This window comes from Phoenix dactylifera, chromosome 18, assembly GCF_051530095.1.
Source record: "Phoenix dactylifera cultivar Ajwa chromosome 18, Ajwa_hap1_PhDact_Kaust_v1.1, whole genome shotgun sequence".
NCBI classification, from domain to species: Eukaryota; Viridiplantae; Streptophyta; class Magnoliopsida; order Arecales; family Arecaceae; genus Phoenix; species Phoenix dactylifera.
Genome location: NC_143207.1, coordinates 19,038,425 through 19,059,453, shown reverse-complemented (window position 1 = coordinate 19,059,453; position 21,029 = coordinate 19,038,425). Strand labels below are relative to the sequence as shown.

Genomic DNA, 21,029 nt, shown 5'->3' with positions numbered 1-21,029 from the left:
TTACTTATTGCTTCCCCTATTCCTTCCACCTTTAGTCAGCTAAGCAGAATTCATCTTCCTACACAAACTCATTTTCAGCTATTGCTGTATTAGATTAGTCAATTTCTGAATTATTTACATACTCTTTCTATGTAAACTCAATTTTCTCTTTTATAGAACTCAATTTTACGTGGTTCATTTAGAAATATCTTCCAGTTGCTCTTATGTTTTTTTTTTCTGTAGGTTAAAGTCCAACCTTGATGCATTCTCTTTTCTATACAAATTTTCCAACTCACAGTAATTAACATTGTTGAGGTTTTGTTAAGAGAAGATTCCTAAGAAATTGGTAAGTTAAAATTTTAAGTGAATAGGTTGTTTCAGTTGATTTTTTTGGTGGAGCATATAGATAGAATGAACTGTAAAATGTTTTGGCAAAAAGTGTTTGCTGTCATCAATTTTCATACCCTATTCTCGAGATACTTTTTTTTTGGCTAATCCAATATAAATTTTTATGCATGATGGATTTAATTTCTTTGCAAAGAAATCCAAATCTTTGCAGAGAAATCCAAACAGTGTATCGAGATAAATTGTTACATGAACTATTGTCTTTGTAAAAGTGCAGCTGATACAGTAACATTGCTTTCTATATGGGTAGAATAATGTTCAGAACAACTGTATATAAATTTATTCGGGCTATGATGTCAGATTCATTATTCCTTTTTTTGGATAGTTTGGTTATGTACTTCTAGTTTCTGTACCTTCAGTTCACTGCTCAAGTCTTCCAGTTTGTCTGTTTCATGTTTGGAATTTGGCTGCATGCAGCTCCCAAAATTTCAAGTTGGTCTTGGAGCACTTGCAATTCCTTCTGGTCAACTACTATCTCCTAAGGTATGACTCTTTGTTTGTTGGCTAAGTGCTGATGTTTTAATTTGTTGAAGTTTTCCTTGCTTCCTGCAGAACTGCAATTCAGTTAAATAAGCTTGCTCATCCAATCTAATTAGGTTGAATTCACCATGTGAAAGTTATATTGGATAGATTGGAGAATTTCTGCTGCAGCCATGGCTAGCATATCAGCTTACATCTGCAACTTAGGTCATGCGTGTCTGCAAGGTTCGCTGTACCGGTACCGGACCCCATGTCGGTGCCACATTAGCATAGGCGTACTAAGTATCGGTACGGTATGGTATGCGGTATGCTAAGCATACTGACACTAGTATACCGGTGCTGGTACCCACCGGCACTGGTACGGTATGCTCGGTACCGACCGGTACTGCATACCATGCGTGTCTGTGTAACAATGTTCTTTAGTGTGTATCAATGTCATATTGGTGGCATAGGAGACATTTGATTAGGCATGTAAATAGTCTAGATTTGTTGTTAATGTGAGGGGACTACTAAAAGTATAATCATTGTTGAGGTATATTGATTAAAGATGCAGAAATTGAATTAGTAGTTCATCTCACACATTTCTCTCAAAAGTTCTGGAGCTTAGACAGTGATCTCTTGCAAAAATTGCATAAAAAGGTTGATCTTGTAAAATTCTTACCCATAATAGTGAGAAACTGTTGCTGAGAGATTGTGGTTGCACTTTGGAATCTTGCTCTCGCTTCGAAACCTGCTCTTGATGCTTCCTACCTGCTTCGACATATAATGTTGTAACATCCAGCTATCATGAATAACCTATTTACTTATGTAATGCTATTTGTTGCTTTGTTATTGTTTGAATCCATGTAAACTTTTTTTTTTTAAAAAAAAAAACTCAGAATCAATCAACAATTTCACCTATAGAGATGAAAACTTACTACAAAATATATCGATCTGAGGGTTGAAGTATCAAAACCAGCACCTTACTGGTATGATACATACAAGTATAGTACGATACCAAACTGGTAAACAATAACATATGTCTCTTGGTGCCAGCACAGCACTAATGAGGTGATGTACCATTTTTGGTATGGATTGGTATTTAAGAGTATAGTGCTACCGGTACCTTGCCGATACATTGCAGTTTCTACTTAAATTCTTTTACGTTTCTATGTTTACAATATATAGTTACATTGGCACATTTTTCCTATTTGCACTGACATCCTCATTCTTTTCAAAGCACTTCTTTGCACTCTACCATGTCCTGTATCTGTTCCTGATTTATATATATGGATACTTACGAAACAGCTTTCTTCTTAAAATTGTGGCCAATGTTGATTTACTATTTATATTTTATCTTCTAATTAGGATAAAAGCTTGTCTGAACTCAATCAATTTAATCATTCTGGTTATGTACCTTATGCATATATCATGATTAGATAAGAATATAAGGTATAATTAAGTGCTTATCCAGGCATATTTATTTATAATCCATATTACTCCATATTTCGATTTCGGGAATTTGTCATGTCTGACATCCATAGCTGTGTCACCATTTTGACATCCATGTCTGTGTCTACCAATATCACAGATTGATGCAAATCATTGTTTCATTGCTACTATAAATTTATCTAGGGTCATCCATGAGGCTTAAGACAATTTGTTGTTATTATTCCAAAAAATATACCAAAATAACACAAAAAGTAGAAGATAGTTAACATGTTTCTTATAGTTAGAAAATGAGAAAATTGTTGGTAATGTTGAGAAATGAATGGTTGAGGCTGTTTTGAGTTGAACAAGAGGTCTTTATGGTACGGATGTTGAATTGGATTTTATATTTTAAAACATTATTTTCTATATGTTTGACTCTGCGTCACAAGGTGCTTAACTATGTTAAAAGGAGAGGAAGCAGTGCAACGTGACGGCTTTGTTTTAGATCAATGTTTCATAATTAAGCATTAAGAAAAACATGGGATCCTTTTACGAAATTTGAGTCCATTTATTTTCTTGGAGATTTGTTTTTAATGTGAGGAACAACATAAATGGATAACCAGATAATGCTCACCTAGTGTCTTTTAGGGAAGATGTCATATGAGGCTCAAAGAAGTGAGTTTGATTGATACTGAGAGTGCTAATGGACCTGTGAAAATCTGATCATGCTTTTATAACACCTAGAATGGAAGCCCTAGGGAGGTTTAATTGTTGGTCAAACATGTGACTTCAGACCTTAAAAGAGTTCGGACACATACTTCCTAAATTTCTGTATTACCATGTCCTCATGATTGTTTGCTACTTAGTCTACTGTCTTGAGCGGTCATGATGAGGAGCTCAATGTATCTCTTTTTTACTGCTTAAGAATGAATGCTTTATTAGATATCTTCGTGCTTTGTGTATTTTTACAAATATATATGATTGCATGGTTGTCAAATAAGTCTTTTATCCAATTTTGCCAGGTACTTTTGGCATAATATTTCAATGGTTTATTAGATATCTTCGTGGTATGTGTATTTTTACAAATATATATGATTGCATAGTTGTCAAATAAATCTTTTATCCAATTGTGCCAGATACTTTTGGCACAATAATTCAACATTAGTATGCTGATGTTTATCTTGGCCTTTGCAGATGATGATATTCACACCCTTCTCTTTGGTTTATGGATTGTATTTTTTATTTTGATGCTAGAGGAGATATAGGTTTGAGAGTATACTAAGAAAAAAATTGTCCAGATGTGTATTATGATACATCAAAACTCTATTTGCACCTAATCAGAATCCTGTGCAATTATAACGTATTGTTGCGTTGGATCATGTCATATATGTTTGATTTATCCTCTAAAAGAAAATTGTTTTCTATTGCAACTTCAGAAAATCAATGATTTAGAATTGCTGCCCAGCTAGAAACTAAGTTTCAGTAATCTTAATTTGTTGGAAGGATCAGGTAATTAATGCACAAATTTTTTGAACATGTTTTGTTTGTAAGTCTTAAGACATGCTTGCTTAACCCCATAAATGGTGTAGAGTGTTTTAGAGCCACTTGACTGTTCAACAGCTTAAGGTGTCAAGAACTTGATCAAATACTTCTCGGCCATGGACAGAAGGTCCTGTCCTTGAGAAATTATTGGATTGATGATATTTTAGAAAAAAAGCAGATTCTCAGTGGTACTAATGTAATACCGTTAGTAATTATCCTTCTATCGATGCTTGTCAGATGATGGTTTATTAAATCTTCTAGGTGCTCCTATCTGGGAGGCTTCTGACAATACAGCATCAAGTTTATGCAGCGTTTTTGTTGTTGAATCCTCACCAAATACCAATTGCAAAGATTGGACTTTGGAAAGCATTTGTTTCCTTTGTGACAATATTTGGCGTTATATACTAGAAAAACTTAGGTAGCTTGGGTTACTTTCCCATATATGGAAGTCAATTCTAGGTTATTGTTCTTGTCTCTTTGCTCCGTGTTTAAATATGAGAATCAAAAGAACTTAGCCTACCTTTTAGTGATAAGCTGACTTTGACTTTGTGATTGCATATGTGATACAGAAAGGAAGAAGTTTTAAGTATTGCTTACTGTGACCTATTTTGAAAATTGAAGTCCTCTCTCCTGTATTCAAGCATTTTTGGAGTAATCTTATCATGCCTCAACTTTCCATGTTGTCACACTTGATCTATTTTGGAAGTCGAAGTCCTTTCTCCCGGCTTCAAGCATTTCTTGGAGTAATCTTGTCATGCCTTAACTTTCCATGCTGCCACACTTGGTTTGCTGATATGGTACTTACCTGTTTTCTTTGTTTATATTCAATTTAACACAAAAAACCACATGCTCTTGAAGGTATTTGGAGCCATACGCCAGGCTATTCAGCGAGCGCCTTACTCTCCTGAGGCACATAATTTAAATGGCTTGCTATGTGAAGCACGATCAGATTACCAGTCTGCGATCACTGCCTATCAGCAAGCACGATGTGCTTTGCATATGGAGCACAATTCAGTGGCAGACCTGAGATCTCATATTGCTGATGTGTCAGTTAATCTTGCCAGAGCACTCATTAAGGTCGAGTATTTATGGGTGATTGAGTTGATAACTTTCTATGATCCCGTTATCTCTAAGGAAGCACATTGATGAAAGAACCCTTTCTTCTGGCCACACCGCATGCTCTATCTTCCTTTTTTCTCTCTGAGCGCATATGCACTAATCATGCATAAATTCATGGATATGCACATTCTTCTAAATGTTGCATTTGTAACTAAACAGTTCTATTTCATTGCAGGCAGGACATGCAAATAATGCTGCAGAAATGTGTGATTATTTGAAGAAAGAAGGTATATCCAATGAACCTTCAGGATTTTTGGAGTCCTTGTCCTTCTTCTGTTTTTTTTTTTAATGAATGTCTTCTTTTTTCAATGCAGAAATATTATAAAGCATGTTTCAATTATCTGATTTATAAGTTTGACTCTTTCTAGCGGCTCAGATGTAGATCCACGTTAGAAAAAGGAACAAAGAATATGTCATAAGTACCAAAGTGGACCGTTTTAGCATGAACCTTGATGAAAAAAATTCCAGATGTTTTGTTTGTTTTTCTAACAAATTACATCTTTCTGATCTCTGAAGGTTTGTTTGATAGCAAGGGCTTGCAAATATATGCTGTTGCATTGTGGAAAATTGGACAGTATGACCAAGCTCTCTCCATGGCAAGAAATTTGGCTCAAAGTGTCTCAACCATGAAGCAAACATGTGCAGCTGCTGCGCTGGGGTTGATATGCAGTTTGATATACAGAATTTCAGGAAGGGATTCTGCAGTTGCAACCATTCAAAAATTTCCTCCTGAACTTTTACAAAGTACAAGAATGATGTTTACGCTCTCTGCGCTGAATGCTCTAGACCCAAGCAATCAGTTGCAGCTGCTTCTTCCAAGTCCTCAAAATGTTAAATCTCGTGATGTGGTCACTGAGATTTACTCCATAATTGCTATCAGCAAAATGGTAAGATTTTTCTTTCGAAGTCAAAATTTTAAACTGTCCCTGGAGACATTGTTTTCATTTTCAATAGTCGCTAATATTCTGGAATTCATTTTTCCTCCATTTTCAGATCGGCCATGGATTAAAACAAAATTTGGATATTGACGGTGGGGTGGATTACCTGAGAAAAGCTCTTCATTTGTATCCCAACAGTAGTTTAATAAGGTAATGATCGATGATAGACATGCACACACTCCCACAGAGACACATATACACACATATATACATATGCACATATGTACATATATACCATATACTTGTACATATACACATATATACATATTCTACCTTTGTGAGGTGTTTTTCTCTAATTTTATTATACAGCTTCCAAGACAATTTATCCACTTTGTCTTATTTGCTTTGGGATCTTTTTCAATTCTCAGGATTATACATAGCTATCCGAGAACCTTTCAAATAGTTATAACTGTTGCTGGAAATTGGACCCGGGGGCCGCCGCGAAGCCGGGGAAGGAGGAGCTCCGCTGCTGCAGGGGGCGGACGGCGGTGCGCCGGCCGGCTGCGTCCTCCACCGCGGGGGGTGTGCGAGTCCGAAGAGGGGTGGTGCGTCCAGTCCTGTCCTGTCCTGCAAAAAAGCCCGGCCACCGGCCCTCCGATGCCTAAGTCAGAGGGGGCAAGTATGTGGAGAGAGCAGGGAGGAGAGTATGTGGAGAAGACAGAGAGAGCTTCGGGTTTTTCCTCCCGTTTTGGTCCCCCTTCCCTTTTCCCCCCAGGTTTCCTTTTATAGGAGGATTTTTGTTACCTGGGAGGTGACAGGAGGTTTGTCCTGTTTTGTAATAATTGGGCACGATTTGGCCCATTAATGGCGTAATGGAGAACGGGATCGGATCAGACCGGAATCAGGGAGTTGTCGCGGTCGATCGGACCTGTTGGAGTGGTTGAACCGCCGGCTGTGGTGGGCCTGGGGTCCGTGGATGGTAAGTGCATTTATTACCGAATGAACCGGCGGTCAGGAAGAGCCATACGTTTTGATGGTTCAGTGATCCGGAGATCGTCTTGGGCCGTGTTCATTAAATGACTGAGTGCATCGGAGACTTGAGAGAGTCTCGTGCATTAATGGCAGGTCGTGCCGAATACCTGCGAAGATCTTATGCCTTGATGGCTTGGAGATAGTGGCAGGTTATAGTGGAGTTGTCAGGTCCCTTAGAGGGTTAGGTGGAAATTGGATATTTGGCTAAGGCATGGGCTCGGCCTGCTGTGCTCGGCCTTCAGATCTCGACCTTCTGGTCTCGGCCTTCTGGTCTCGGCTCTCTGGTCTCGGTCTTCTGGTCTCGGCCTTCTGTGCTCGGCCTTCTGTGCTCGGCTCGGCCTATGAGCTCGATCACTTGGATGAGCTCGAGAGCGGAAGAGCTCCATCACTTGGGATGAGCTCGAGAGCGGAAGAGCTCCATCACTTGGGATGAGCTCGAGCTTGCTGATGGATTTGGGTGCTATAATTACATTTGTGGGGTGGTCCATTTTTCCACCAACAATATCTTTTTCTTAAAACATACACATATATAGATGAAAAATAGTAAATGGCATGATCAAACTCATATTTTATAAAAAAGCTATTTCATTAAAACATTCATGAAAATATTTTTTATTATAAAGCATGATTTTTATAACACATATGTTGATCTATAATTTTAAGAAAAATATAATATTTCCACAAGCAAATCTTATGCAGAAAAAATATGATAATTTGAAAAATAAGTAAGGAGGGTAAGATGTACTTACTTCTTTCGCCCGACCGTCAAACTTTACTAGACAAATCAGTTAACCCTATTAAAAATATTAAAAGCAAAATTAATTTCTGCTCGATAATTTTAATATGATTAAAATAATGAGGAAAGGAGTCAGTTGGTCAGGTGACAGAGTATGGCGGCTTCGGACGGGTCAGATTTAAGCAATTCAGTCAATGAATCATGGGGCATGAACTCGATCAGGGTCAAGATCGTTCAATAGGGTTCATCATTAGATGATTTTAGGAACACTTAACATGGCCGGGGTGATCGGTCCAGTAGGCGGCCCGAGCACCAAGGCAGTTTAGGGCCTCTTTTTAGGGATCAACTCAGGTTCATAGATCAAGTTGACAGGACCTTGTATTAGGATCCATAGGTCTTCTAGAGAGAGAAAAAGAGAGGAAAAGTAGAGAGAGAAAGTGGTGGGCTCTCTCTCTCTCTTCTTTCTTTCTTTCTTCTCTTTGGTAGAACAGGGAAAGAAAGGAGGGGTGGACTTCGGCGGTTGCCGTGGTTATCCAGCGAGGTGGCAGTCGGAGGCGGTGGAGGGAAGTCGGTGGTGGTGGCCGGTAGGTAAAAATCAATCCAAATAGGGCCGAACAGGGGAGTTTCTTGGTTCAGCGATTCTCGGACTCAACTCGCTTGCTGGTGGCTGGGGGTCTGGCTTCGGCCAGAGACCAACATGGGAGAGTGGTCGAGGGCTTCGGTGATGAACGTCGACGACAGGGATGGTAGGAAAAAGGGAGAAACAAATTGGAAAATAGGGGAAGTGGAGTTTGGTTGATTTTTGGTGAACTTTTTCGTCTGCAACGGTGGTTGGAGGCCGTGGAAGAAAGAGAGGACAGAGGGGAAGAAGGTCGCGGCCTTACCTTGGCTCCGGAGAGCTCTTTTGGCCGGATTGACGGTGAAATCTCCTAGATTCTCCATGGAATAACAAGAGATGTATACTTCTAATGGGAGCTTTTCCAAGGTGGATGCAAAAGTAGAGGAGAGACCCTTTTATAGATGAAAATTAGCTCAAACATGGAAGGATTCGGTCGCCTAGACTTCTCCTTCCTGTGGGATCGTAGGAAGAAGGACTTCTGTTTGGAGTCCGATTTTTTCCGCTCCCACGTGCACAGGCCGTGTGAGCCATTGCTCACAAGGGCTTGCAGCCCAAATCATGTGCGGGCCGGTCAATGGACCAGGCTCTCACACAGCTCGTGTAATCAAGCTATCTTAAACTCAGGTTGGTTGGGCCTGCATGGAGTTTAGAGGAGGTGAGAACAAGGGCAAGGGCAAACAAGCCTGCAAGGTGACAGTGATAGTAAACAGGCAATTGATTAAGACACATATGCTGGGGGCTGACATGCAACTGCCCAGTTCTATGCGGAAATAGGGTGAGATAGAGTGAGGGAGAAGCTTGAGGTGGAACAAAAGACAGAAATGGTGATGCTGGAGGGGCTGGGGCTAAGTAAAATGCTGGATTTGGACATCAATCATTTTAAGGATGATGTGCTGGTAACAATTTACTGTTAGATCTGTAAGTCATCATCATTACAGAGAGTGAAAAGGGGGGAAGGACAGTGGATGGAAGAAGGATTGAGGGAGAGGGGTGCTAAAGAGGGTAAGAACTAAGGAGATTAAGGTAAAAGCTGGTGCCTAGAGGTAGTCTTGCACCTGAATACTTTCATGTCTTGTCACCATTGCATGATCTCCCATTGTTAATTATCTCCCATCGTTGATCTAGAAGAGGAATCATGATATCCACTCTTCTATTAACTATGCATATTCGTTTCTTTAATAATTTCACTCCTTGATTTCAAGCTTCTATATATGCTTTTTCTCAAAGGGAGAGAAACAAGAGAAGTGTAGCCGCCAAAATTAGAAGTGTAATTATTGAGTTCTGTAAACATCAAGAAATATTTTTGGTCAAGTAGATTTATAGAGATAAAAGATTTTCTTATAGGTAAATCATAAATTTATAGTATACTTTAATACTTATATTATATTTTATTGTGAGCCAAATTGAGCTAAATAAAAGTGAAGTAGACCTAGTTTATGTTCAGCTTGTTTGTGTTTTGAGCTTAAAATCTTGACTCGTGTTCGTCTTATTTACTGAATTTGAGATGAATAGCAGCTGCTTATTGGCTTGTTTGTTAAATAGCTCTAGGAAGAAGTATTTAGCATTTTCATGTGGAACTTGAAAACCTATTTCTTTCCAATGGTCGGAGTCTCCACTGTGTTATGCTTGATTGTGATCACAATAATATCTTGTTATGCTTCTGTTTACTCAAACCTAGAGTAATAACTTGATCTACTTATTTATAAATATAAAGATCCTTCTATTTTTGGCTCTTTTTTTTTATCGAGTATATGCAGACAAGTTGGTTTAACCTTTAACATACTCGTTTTAGTTTGGTTCAAATTGTTACATGATATTATTTTCTCTCTAGGAGTATGTGTGCAATGCATTAGCATGCATAATAATAGCTTGGTCATCATGTATGAATATTAACCTTGCCTTCTTTTTCAAGAGTGGAACCGGGAATTTCTTCCTTGGAGGGTCCATCAAATGCCATACATATTTTGGCCCTATGAACTGAAAAGTTAGGATACGCTATAGTTGGAACATATCTTAGCTCAATTGCAGTTTTGACCAAATCCTAGGATATTAATTTGAAATATTTTATTTTCATTGGTTATCAATTTTCCCACTTTTGTATTCACATGTTATACATAAAACGAGTCTTGATGATTCACGAAAAAAGGTTTTCTATTTTTGTACTTAATAATTACGTCGCAATCATGAATTGTTGAAAAATCCTTAAGCTACAACTGCTTCTAGGTTGCCCTAGGGTTAGAAACAGGTCATCCCTCTGACCCCCAAACAAGGTCACTTTTTTTTGGTTAAAATGATAGTTAATGCTAAGAAAGTCATGTAACAGGGTTAATATTACTTCACCTGCAGGAGGCAGAGAGGGGGTGTGAAACTATACTAATCCTCCGTTTAAGTCTACCACGCTCTTTCTTTCTCTTACTTTTTCACTTTTTTCTCAACTTATCTATTAATCTCCAAAACTTAAACCGGAACCAGGGTTTTTAGCAATATAAGATTTGCGTATTAAATGTGGGTTAGGGATCGCTACCCAGGTGTTTGATATCATGCTACCAAACATCGTCGTAAAGTTCCTTTCTGGTTTTGCTGAATCTAATAAAAACAGGAAACAAATACCAAAACAAGCATATTTCTATGTATTTTCCTCAAACTGATAGTGATAGAGCTTAATTATATGCACCGGTAATATATTTATACAAAGTAAACATGTTATCATATCATGTCTAAGAAAAAGAAGGATGACTAAAGATTGAGAACCAAAGGAATTATTTCTGATTATGTCTGTTGTTTAGATCTTTGTGTTTTAAAAGCAAACTTGACATCATCATCCTGATTTCATAATCATGATTACTTGGGTCATGTGCATCAATGGACAAACCCAACAAGAACAAGATAATCGATTTAGATGAGAGAGAAGGACTAGTTCTCATTAAGGGTGAGACTAGATCATTCTTAATGCTCAATTTTTTCCCTTTAATTTAAAGAGACTTGGAGATTTTGGAGAGAGTTGTTAAGGGGATTGTTATTTGGAAAGAAGGGTGGCGAGCATTTATTTTCCTTTTTTATTTGTATGAAGATTATGTGTATGTGTACGATGAATTAGATTACAGACTAAAAATTAGGACTTTGGGAACATATTTATAATTCAAAGAAGGGTTACAATCTTGTGAATATTGGCACCATAGTACAATTGGCCATGAGATGTTATGGTAGGGGCTGATACACACTGTTATTGGGGGAACCCGACTTGTATTGCATTGCATTATTTCGTCCATATCTAGGTTTATAGACCCTTGAACTCATGCTTCTTGGTTTAATTTTTTTTCGGCCCAGTTGTAACAAAGTCATATTGTCTATTGATGCAGTATTAATTCTTGAGATTTGAATCCTTGTTAGAATAGATGTAGTATGAAATGTTTATCCCAAACTCTTTTATTACTAAAAGCAAGCATGGTTGGCCGTACTGCTCCAAATCGTCCGGTTCGGGATGCACCGAATCGAACCGACGAGGAGCCGGGACGTTCACCCTATCGGCTAGGTAAATAGGCCAAACTAGCTCCACCATTTGATTGACCCCCTCCCCCCGATTCAAAGAAGCGTGGTTCAATTACTCCCCTATGTGGCTCAATAAAAAGCCCCCTCCCTCCCCGCCTTGGCTCCCGATCTTTTGAGCCCTCCCCCCACGGCGCTTGTGATTGCTTGGAGCACCTTCCCCCTACTCGATCAATGTTGCTCGAGCATCACTGCTAGGCGCTCCTCTCTATCTCTCTGTTTCTCTCGCTCCGCTAGGGTTAGGGTTTCTGTTGGTCCTCCCCTTTTCTCCTTCCTTCTCTCTCTCTCCTCCCCCCCTCCATGACAACAAGGACTCTCTTTCTCTCTTCCTCTCCCTCTCCGGCTCTTCCTGTTTTGGTATACCAATCACCTATCGGTATGACCTATGGTACTGGTTCGACAAACCTTGCATATCTTTCATTTTGGAAAGAAAAAACCCCTCAAAATGTTGACTACCATTTAGATTGGAGTTGTGGAAGTCATATTCTCGAATGATGTAAAACCATTTAGATTGGAGTGTTAGTTTAGGTTTCTTTCCTTTTATTTATGCTTTCCTATTATACAAGCAATGCAATGCATGATTTGCATATAAAGAAAATCATAAATCTCAGAAAATTATGATAGTGATATGTATACCAAGAATTATTAGAGATATAGAAGAAATACAGAAAGCAGAAACAATGTATAATGTGTTATTTTTTGTTGAATTTACTAAAGAATTGAGTAAGGTAAGAATTCAATGAAGATGGGGCATACAAGGAAGAGATCAGAAGGGAGGAGAGAGAAGTCAAATATGGGGGCCTGCAACAATGGATGGGAGGATAGGGGAACATGGGATGGACATGAGATGCTGAGGGAGGGTTGGGAGCTATAAGGGGAGGAGCAGAGGTGAATAAGAATGAAAATTGGGAGCCCAGTTTTACTAGGGAGATCTCCTGATTATGTATGTATGTGGAGAGAGAAAGAGAGGTGACTTAAATAGATATTTGTGTTGGATAAAATGCAGATTTTTCCAAAATAATAATAAAGTTGACCACTATAATAAATTCTTTTAATAAGATTTGGTCAGAGAGAAACTTATGGGAAAATGGAAGAAAAATATGTATTGCCCAGACTCCGTACCTTACTCAATTGTACTTATGTCGACATGAGAGAGGACGGCACAGGTCACTTACCTGCTGAGGCACGCTCATGGTGAACTAGACGTTTTATGATCAGAACCTGTTCATTAGATATATTTTGTCCTGGATTCCTTATCATGCTGGCTGTTGAACATTTAGTCCCTGGATGTGCATAAACCTGATGTAAGTGTGCATAAACCTGATGTAAGTGTGTGCACAAGAAGCGTAAGTCAAGGCAAGGCACAAGTGTGTATAAAGCAGAATTAAGGGCTAAAAGTTAAACTAAAGAAGGCCAAGTTCTATAAGATTAGTCATGGACAATGTGTCTGCATCCACAAACCCAATTTTGGATCCTTTTTTGTTGTCCTTGTATTGTAAGGTTTGAGGATAACAAGGATGTGGCACCTGGACATGCACCACTACTCAACACCTTTACCTATACCCATGTAATGTAGGGGTAAATTTTGGTACTCCCAAAGGCCCAAAATTTTCTTTTCTAATGTCATGTAAATTTATTACGGTGGGATATGGTCCAAGATTTTTAGAAAGTGACAGGCTTTTATTCAGCAGGAGTTTAGTTTGGCGCCTTTCTTTTGGAGGGTTTTTGGTGGGGGGTGGGATGACCCCCTGTCCACCCCTTACCAGTAAATTTCAAATTTATCCTTTTTCTCTGAATTGCATAGTTTTTGATTAACATAGCCATGGCTGGTAGATCTGTTAATTTCTTTTCTTATTTTAGATCTCAGTACTTCATAGAAGGAAAAAAAAAGCATAAACAAGCGAGCTAAATATTCAAGAAAACAGGGATAGGAAAAGAATTTCTATTACAATTTTCATCCTTAGCATCTTTCAAAGAAAAAGGTGACTTAAACAGAGAGACGTTAAACATAAATATTTCAAATTGCATCAGATCTCTGTATAGTGATATTTTTGTCTTTAGTTCCCCTTCATTTCTAGCCTCTTTCTCATTCCTCCCTTTTCTCTGGTTGCTTGAGGCAGAAGCCAGCTTAGTTCACTTCTACTATCCAGTGGAGATTGGATGGCTTCCCACAAAGCAGCTAGATGCACTGCCACACCGAATGGACACATTGTTAAGAAAGAATTAGAATTGTCATATAAAATTCATGGTGCTGCAGTTGTTGCTTGCTATGCTAGCTGTTCCAACAATCCAAAGTTTTCTTTTCCAACCTGCAAAGACCAGCCTGCACATGGAACAAATGTCATACACAGTATGCAAAGGTACTTTTCTAAGTTCCTTTTCTTTTCTAGCTAGTAGTTTTCTTTGCTAATTTAATGTTGGCCATTTCTTTTTATTCTCTACCATCTCAATGCAGATGGTTGCATCAAGAACCGTGGAACTTGGATGCACACTACCTTCTTGTACTTAATGTTCTACAGAAAGCTCGGGAAGAAAAGTTTCCTCAACATCTCTGTTCTACTTTGAAACGTCTACTTTTAGTTGCTCTGTCCAAAGAAATATATATGAAGGAAAATAAACTACATCAGTATCAAAAGTTTGTGCTTCTGCTCTGTGCTTCAGAGGTCAGTTTGCAGTGTGGTGACTATCATGGTGGTGTCAAGCATGCTACTGATGCATTAGGAATTCTTCCTCCCAACAGTGATCCCTTTTTTGCACACTTACAATTGTGTCGTGCTTATGCAGCAGGAGAGGATTTTTTGAACCTTAAAAATGAGTACATGAATTGCTTGCAGATTAAGACATTTAATCAAATTGGTTGGATATCACTAAAATATATTGAATCCAGATACCAATTGCAAAACAATTCAAATGCAATAGATATGTACTTTCATATGTGCTCCACAGGGAAAGGGGCTTCCTCAAATATATGGGAGGCTGTCTTTTATTTAGCCTGTGCTCAATCCTATATATGGGATCAGGATTACTTACGTGCGGAACAAGCTTTAGCACATGCCTGTGCAATCGGAGATGCGGAGAGCTGCCTCTTACTCTTTCATGGTACTTATATTCTCATTTTGTCTTTCTAAAATTTCTTCGCATTCATTTGTTATGCTAGATGGTCTGCCTTACTTTCCATTTTTGTTGTAATAAAAGTATCCAAGTCTACTGCTTGAGCTGTTCCACCTATCATGTGAATAGGTTGAAAATGGTAGAATATATAATGCTGTTTCACATTTTCACCTTCTGGAATAATTTTAATAAGCACCAACCGAGTCCCCCATGAAAAGAGAATAGAAAATTCTTGTATTTGTGCATGCCTGCATGGTGATCAATATGTTTATGCAACAAAAAGTAATGGAATATTTATTTTTTCTGTGACACCTCCATTTATGACTTGCAGATAGGGCCGCAAGCGGATTGGATTGACCTGCTTCCGATCTGGAACTGATTTGAAATTAATCCGGTCCAACCCCAACTAGAGTTATATGGATTAGGCTGGGATTCAAAAACATGACCCATTTCAGAAATGAATTGGATTTTGATCCTTAAAAACCGATAGAATACAAGTATACTTATGTATTTAAAAACCCTCCTTAAATATAAGAAATTAGTGTTCTTTTCATCATACTAGTTATGATGCATGTGGCACCTGAAAATTCTAGATATAAGTTGAAGTTTAGAAAAATCTAAGCATGGATATAACACAGTAATATGCCTTTTCATGAAATTCTTCCAGGATTTTATGTGCCAATATTTTTTTTAATTTTGCTATAATATGCTTCTGACCCAAATATAATTTTAAAATTTACACTAAGATTTATTTTCTATATTATATTTTTATCTAAAACCAACAATACTATTAATAATTTGAATTTTGGAAAACATAGGACTCCTATTATGATAGAATTGTAGAATTCCTAGGACTCTTCCATCTCAAAGTCAAGCAACATTAGAATTCTTTTGGTCATGTGATTAGGTTATTTTTGGAATCGAAAAATTAGAAAAATAAGCTAATTTTATATAGTTGAAGAGATTATCAATAATTTATGTTGTTGATTATAATTATATATGATTACAATTAAATTATATGCTAAATGTGTTTCTAATTATGTTTTCATATCGTTTACTACTATTTTATTGCATAATATGTTTATGATATGAGTAGGTAAAACCAATTTATATATATTTATTTTATGTTTGAATTATTTATGACCTGTTTTGGTCCAAAAAAATCCCATGGATTGATAAAATTAATATCAAATTCGGTCTGATCCAACTTGAAGAGAATTGGATTAGCTTTGGGTTCAATTTTTTGACCTGATTCAAAAATATACTGGATTTGGTTTTGTGCCCATCCCCGTTCCAACTCAATCCACTTGCAGTCCTACTTGCGGAATAATTATTTATCAACTAAGGAAAGCTATTTCTTTTACTGTTTCCTTTGTCCTAGTAACTTTGATATATTTAAAAACATGATGGAACAGTTAGTCTGCACATAAAGCTAGGATGAATTCTTCTGCTAGGATATGCATGATGCTTTTCTTTGGTCCATTATCCTAGCTGGGTGAAACTACAAATATATGGGGCCTGTGTGATGGTGTTGCTGTCTTCCAGCATTCTTTGAGAGGGTACTCCATTTGTACATTAATTTGTTTGTACTCTGATGTATTTTGAAGTTTAAGTGTTTGTAAAGAAAGCAATAAACATTGGATATTGCTCAAAAGAAATAAGCATGAAGATTGGACATTGTGTTGTTTTAGCAAATTTATGATGTGGTCAGAAATTTGGGATCAGATAAAATTTAAGCAGAAATAATGGCTCAAACTTCTGATCAAGTGATGGTTTACTCTAGTTTGCTTTATGAAAGCAGCTCAGGATCTCTGGGCTTGAACACATATTACTCATCAAAGGAAGATGTGATTAAGTGAGCTGTCTTTTCAAGAAAACATGTTTCATTTACATCTTTGGGTTGCAAATTGCATGTTATTGTAACAGATAGTTGTACATGAGCTACTGGGTCTGATAAATGGATCTTCTATAGGATAAAAGCAGCATGGTTAATGAAATTTTGATCTGGATGCACATGTAAATTGCTCTTGCTGAGTGCTTATACTTTCAGTTTTCCTCTTCCACATGTTAATCCTTGTTTACCTTTTTTATGCCACCTTTTCAATAGATATTTATTGATTTTATTTGTTTCTTTGACAGGTGCCGTCTGCATGGAGCTTGCTAGGCAACAACCAGGTCCTCAATTTTTATCCCGTGCAGTAAGCAGCCTCACCAAGGCCCAGGAGACCTCACCTGTTCCTTTACCTATTGTTTCCTTGTTGTTGGCTCAAGCAGAAGCTAGCCTTGGTGCAAAAGCTAAGTGGGAGAGGAACCTTCGAGTCGAATGGTTCTCTTGGCCAGCAGGTTTTGAACATAGCTTCTTGGATGTGCAAATTTTACTGTCAACTCCATTTTTATGTTGCCATTTGCTCATTTAGTTCTCTATTTTACAGAAATGAGGCCTGCTGAGTTGTATTTCCAAATGTACTTGCTTGCAAGGCAGTTGAATGCAAGCTCCAGCCAACATTCTGGCATAGAATCCATGCAAATCCCAAAGAATTGGGTTCTTCAAGCAGTACATTTGAATCCATCTTGTCTGAGATACTGGAAGGTTTTGCAGAAGCTTTCTGAGGGATAGCAACTTGCTTCTCTGGCTCTATGCGATTTGTGCAATTCTTTTGCATATCCTGTTGATTCAATATAGCTGACTTGAGTTGCGCCCCTACAGTGGCTGGTGTGGATCCAAACACTGATTGCCATGATACTAGCAAATTCCACCCATGTGTGAGTGGCTTCTGGGTTGCGGCGACTTTTCTTGATCTCACTGTCTGTACATGTTAAGTTGATTTTGTTGTACATTAGTGTATATCGGATAAAGCGCTCATTGGATCTAGATTCATATTGCTCTTATCTACTTTGCAATGTTTGCCATCTATTCATCTGTTGACCATAATAGCTATATTGTTGGTGCAGTTGGAGAAAGGTGATGATAATATCATCCTGTTCTACATAGGATACATACACTACAGGAAAAAGAGGATTCTTTGACTGTGATCTGCTGACATTAGAAAGAAATGTCGGTAATTTAGTCACCGCGCCAAAATTTGCCGGCACTTTTTAGTAGCGTCGGTATATTACGATGCTTAAAAGCGGCAGAAGTGGGAAGCATAGCGATAGATGAGGGTCATTGTACACTAAGTAACAAATAAGCTAACTAAGATGATGCTTATAAGCATCGTCGGAAGTCTACGGGCAGACGATGTTTATAAGGTCTTGTTACACAAGAGAATAAACTAAAATGGTGCCTATAAGCATTGTTGGAATCTTAGGGATGGATGATGCTTATAAGCGTTTTTTTATACTAACCTACTGATAAGTATATTTATAAGCATCATCTTACTCTAACCTACTAACTAACTAAGACGACGTTTATAAATATCGTCGGAAGCCTATTTTAACTAAGATGATGCTTATAAGCGTCGTCGGAAGCCCAAGGAGTCGGGTTCCATAAATCTCCAATCTTCTCCAACTTAGCCTCCATCATCCCTATTTTCAACCCCCTTTCCTCCCCGACCCACCCTCCACTCCATCGAGCTCTGCCTTCGCCCGTCCGTGGAGGTCTCCTTCTTTTCCTCCTCTCTTCCTCTCCGACACCTTATTTTCTCTTGCCAACTTCCTCCTTCTCACTGCCTGTACCTACTGCTAATTCGTGGTGTTCTTCGAAGATTCGGCCGACCACCTTTTCGATTGCGGATCTCAGCCGGCCTTCTTCCACGCCGGTAAGTTTCTATTTCTAGAATATCTCTTTTGAGTTGCTACTTTGCTTTTGGTCTAGAATTTTAGAAAATCTAGGGATTTTTTAAATTTCTTGCTCCTACCTGATGACTTTATATTTATAGAAGTTTATACGTCTTGGAATCTATCTTGCTCTTCCTACCTGATTCTGAATTATGATTTTAGACGTCTTGAAACCCAGATAATTATAGTATAGGTTGGTCTCTTGATCAAGTTCAAATGGAGGGCTTCACATGGGGGGTGGGGGGGATGGGTTGTGGGTCTGATATCATAGCAAGAATTTTATTGTTATATATTTTAAAGTTCTGATTTTGGTGCCTCCCGACTTGGGTATCTCACCTACATCATGGTTAATATGGGGGTATTTAGCCTTTCGAGCAAAATTAATGTGTCAAATTGCTCTTCTTGGCTTTAGGACGGCGACCTGGGTGAAAAAATGAGGTTAAAATGTTATACTTTGAGTCATTCGATGGCTGAGTTAAGTTCGTAGAAAAGCGAAATATGTGGATATATTCAAGACTAAAACATAGTTGATATGGGATTTGATGGATCTCGTTCTGTTAATCTTTTAATATCCTTGGAAGAGGAGTGGACAGGTTAGTTTATGCTAATTTCTTGGTTTTCCAATATTGGTGAAGACCTTGCTATTAATGATTGAAGGTTTTGACTAATTTATATCATTATGGAGTGTGTGGTTAGCCAACTTAACTACTGGGTGATCTTTGCTAATTCTTGAGCAGTGATCTTCCCGATTGCATATAAAGGGGCACTTGGCATGAGAGCATATGCCCTACAACTGGAGAGAGCAAGGTAGAGGCTTTCAGTACTTCAAACTTTTTTTTTTTTTAAAGTCAATAAGAATAAAATTTTTAGGCAGGTGGATATATTAAAGGGGAAAAGGCTTTGTTGATTGGCTGAAGCATGTTTTCAAAATTTTTAATTGATTTTGGGAAAATATTTTAGCTTTTAACAATTAAGAAAAAGAAGCAAGACTAGAAAATCAATTTAAAGTATGGCCCTATTAGAACCCTTCAATTAACATCCGAATTTTCAGTACAAACTATATCCAAAAATATATCAAAGTACATATGCAATATAACTTGCAAAATTTGTATATTTCTTTTCTTCTACTTTTTCACTTAGTGTCTAATTTTGTATATCTTTTTTTAGATAAGTTGCAGTTCAATCAGTATTCTAATAGAATGGATAAAAGTTGGATAAATAAATCGAGATCCAATGCCGAATATTTGGATGGAGTTCAGAATTTCATTAAATTTATTTTTGAGAAACCTAATATGAACGGAAATATTTTATGTTCATGTCGAAAATGTGTAAATTATTTTTTCCTCGCTCAAAAACTGTTGAAGAACATTTAGTGTACAATGGTTTTATAAAGAGTTATACTGAATGGGTATTTTATGAAAAGCCCATATTACTGTCTCCATGGAACCCACCCTCCTATTTAGAACATATTTCTAGTTTTAGATCCAGTAACACGGAAAGAAATCCTGTAGGAGAAGATGGTATAAGGGGCTTACTTAGAGATACTCTAGACATGGTATTAGAAATTTAATAGATTTTAGTAGAGGATAAGAAGCAGCTGCAATAGGTGATGAGCGTATATTTGCTAATTCTATGCATGTTAAGGAACCTATACATTCATCTAATGATTACACAACTCGGTATCATAACCTGATGAAATATTATGGTCAAGAACTATATCCAGGTTGTAAAAATTTTACGAAGATTTTTTTTTTGTGCATTTATTCTATTTGAAATATTTGAATTGGTGGTCTAGCAAGTCTTTCACTATGTTGCTTCAATTCTTAAAGGATGCATTTTCAGAAGGTGTTACTTTGTCATCATCTTCTTATGAAGCTAAAAAACTAGTAAAAGAATTGGATCTTGGATAGAAGAAAATACACAGTTGTCCGAATGACTGTATTTTATACCACGGTAAAAATATTAACCAAGAGTCGTACTGAATATATAGATCTTCACAATGAGAAAAACATAAAGAAGATAAGCATGATTTATTGAATGAAGTGGATGCTGCATGAACTAAGAAAAAATCGGTCAAAGTTTTGTGGTATTTTTTTCTCATACCTAAATTGAAAAGGATGTATGCATCATCGAAAACAGCTTCCTCGATGAGATAGCATGACGAATATCGTACAACAGATGGAATGTTAAGACACCCAGCGGATAGTTTAACATGGAAAGCATTTGATGATGAGCATCACGAATTTGTTTCTGATGTTCGCAGTGTTAGGCTGGGTTTAGCTACTAATTGGTTCAATCTATCCCGAACGATAAGTTCTACATACAGCACGTGGCATGCTGTTTTGATTCCATATAATTTTCCATTATGGATGTGTATGAAACAATCATTATTCAT

General features: G+C 37.6%; 1 protein-coding gene across 2 annotated transcripts in view; it reads left to right on the top strand.

Annotated features, from left to right (window-relative positions):
- Positions 1–17,769, top strand: part of LOC103713882 (Tetratricopeptide repeat (TPR)-like superfamily protein) — a 36,533-nt gene extending 18,764 nt beyond the window's left edge. The window contains exons 14-22 of one of the 2 annotated variants that reach the window (XM_008800934.6): positions 802–867; positions 4,675–4,893; positions 5,111–5,162; positions 5,452–5,822; positions 5,929–6,023; positions 13,867–14,106; positions 14,202–14,845; positions 16,997–17,200; positions 17,290–17,769. In XM_008800934.6, the coding sequence (XP_008799156.4) occupies positions 802–867; positions 4,675–4,893; positions 5,111–5,162; positions 5,452–5,822; positions 5,929–6,023; positions 13,867–14,106; positions 14,202–14,845; positions 16,997–17,200; positions 17,290–17,474 (2,076 nt within the window). In that variant the 3' untranslated portion in view covers positions 17,475–17,769. Of the gene's footprint in view, positions 1–801; positions 868–4,674; positions 4,894–5,110; positions 5,163–5,451; positions 5,823–5,928; positions 6,024–6,241; positions 8,338–13,866; positions 14,107–14,201; positions 14,846–16,996; positions 17,201–17,289 lie in introns of those variants that run through there. The other variant, XM_089928500.1, reaches the window with a different exon arrangement.
- Positions 17,770–21,029: the final 3,260 nt, after the last annotated feature.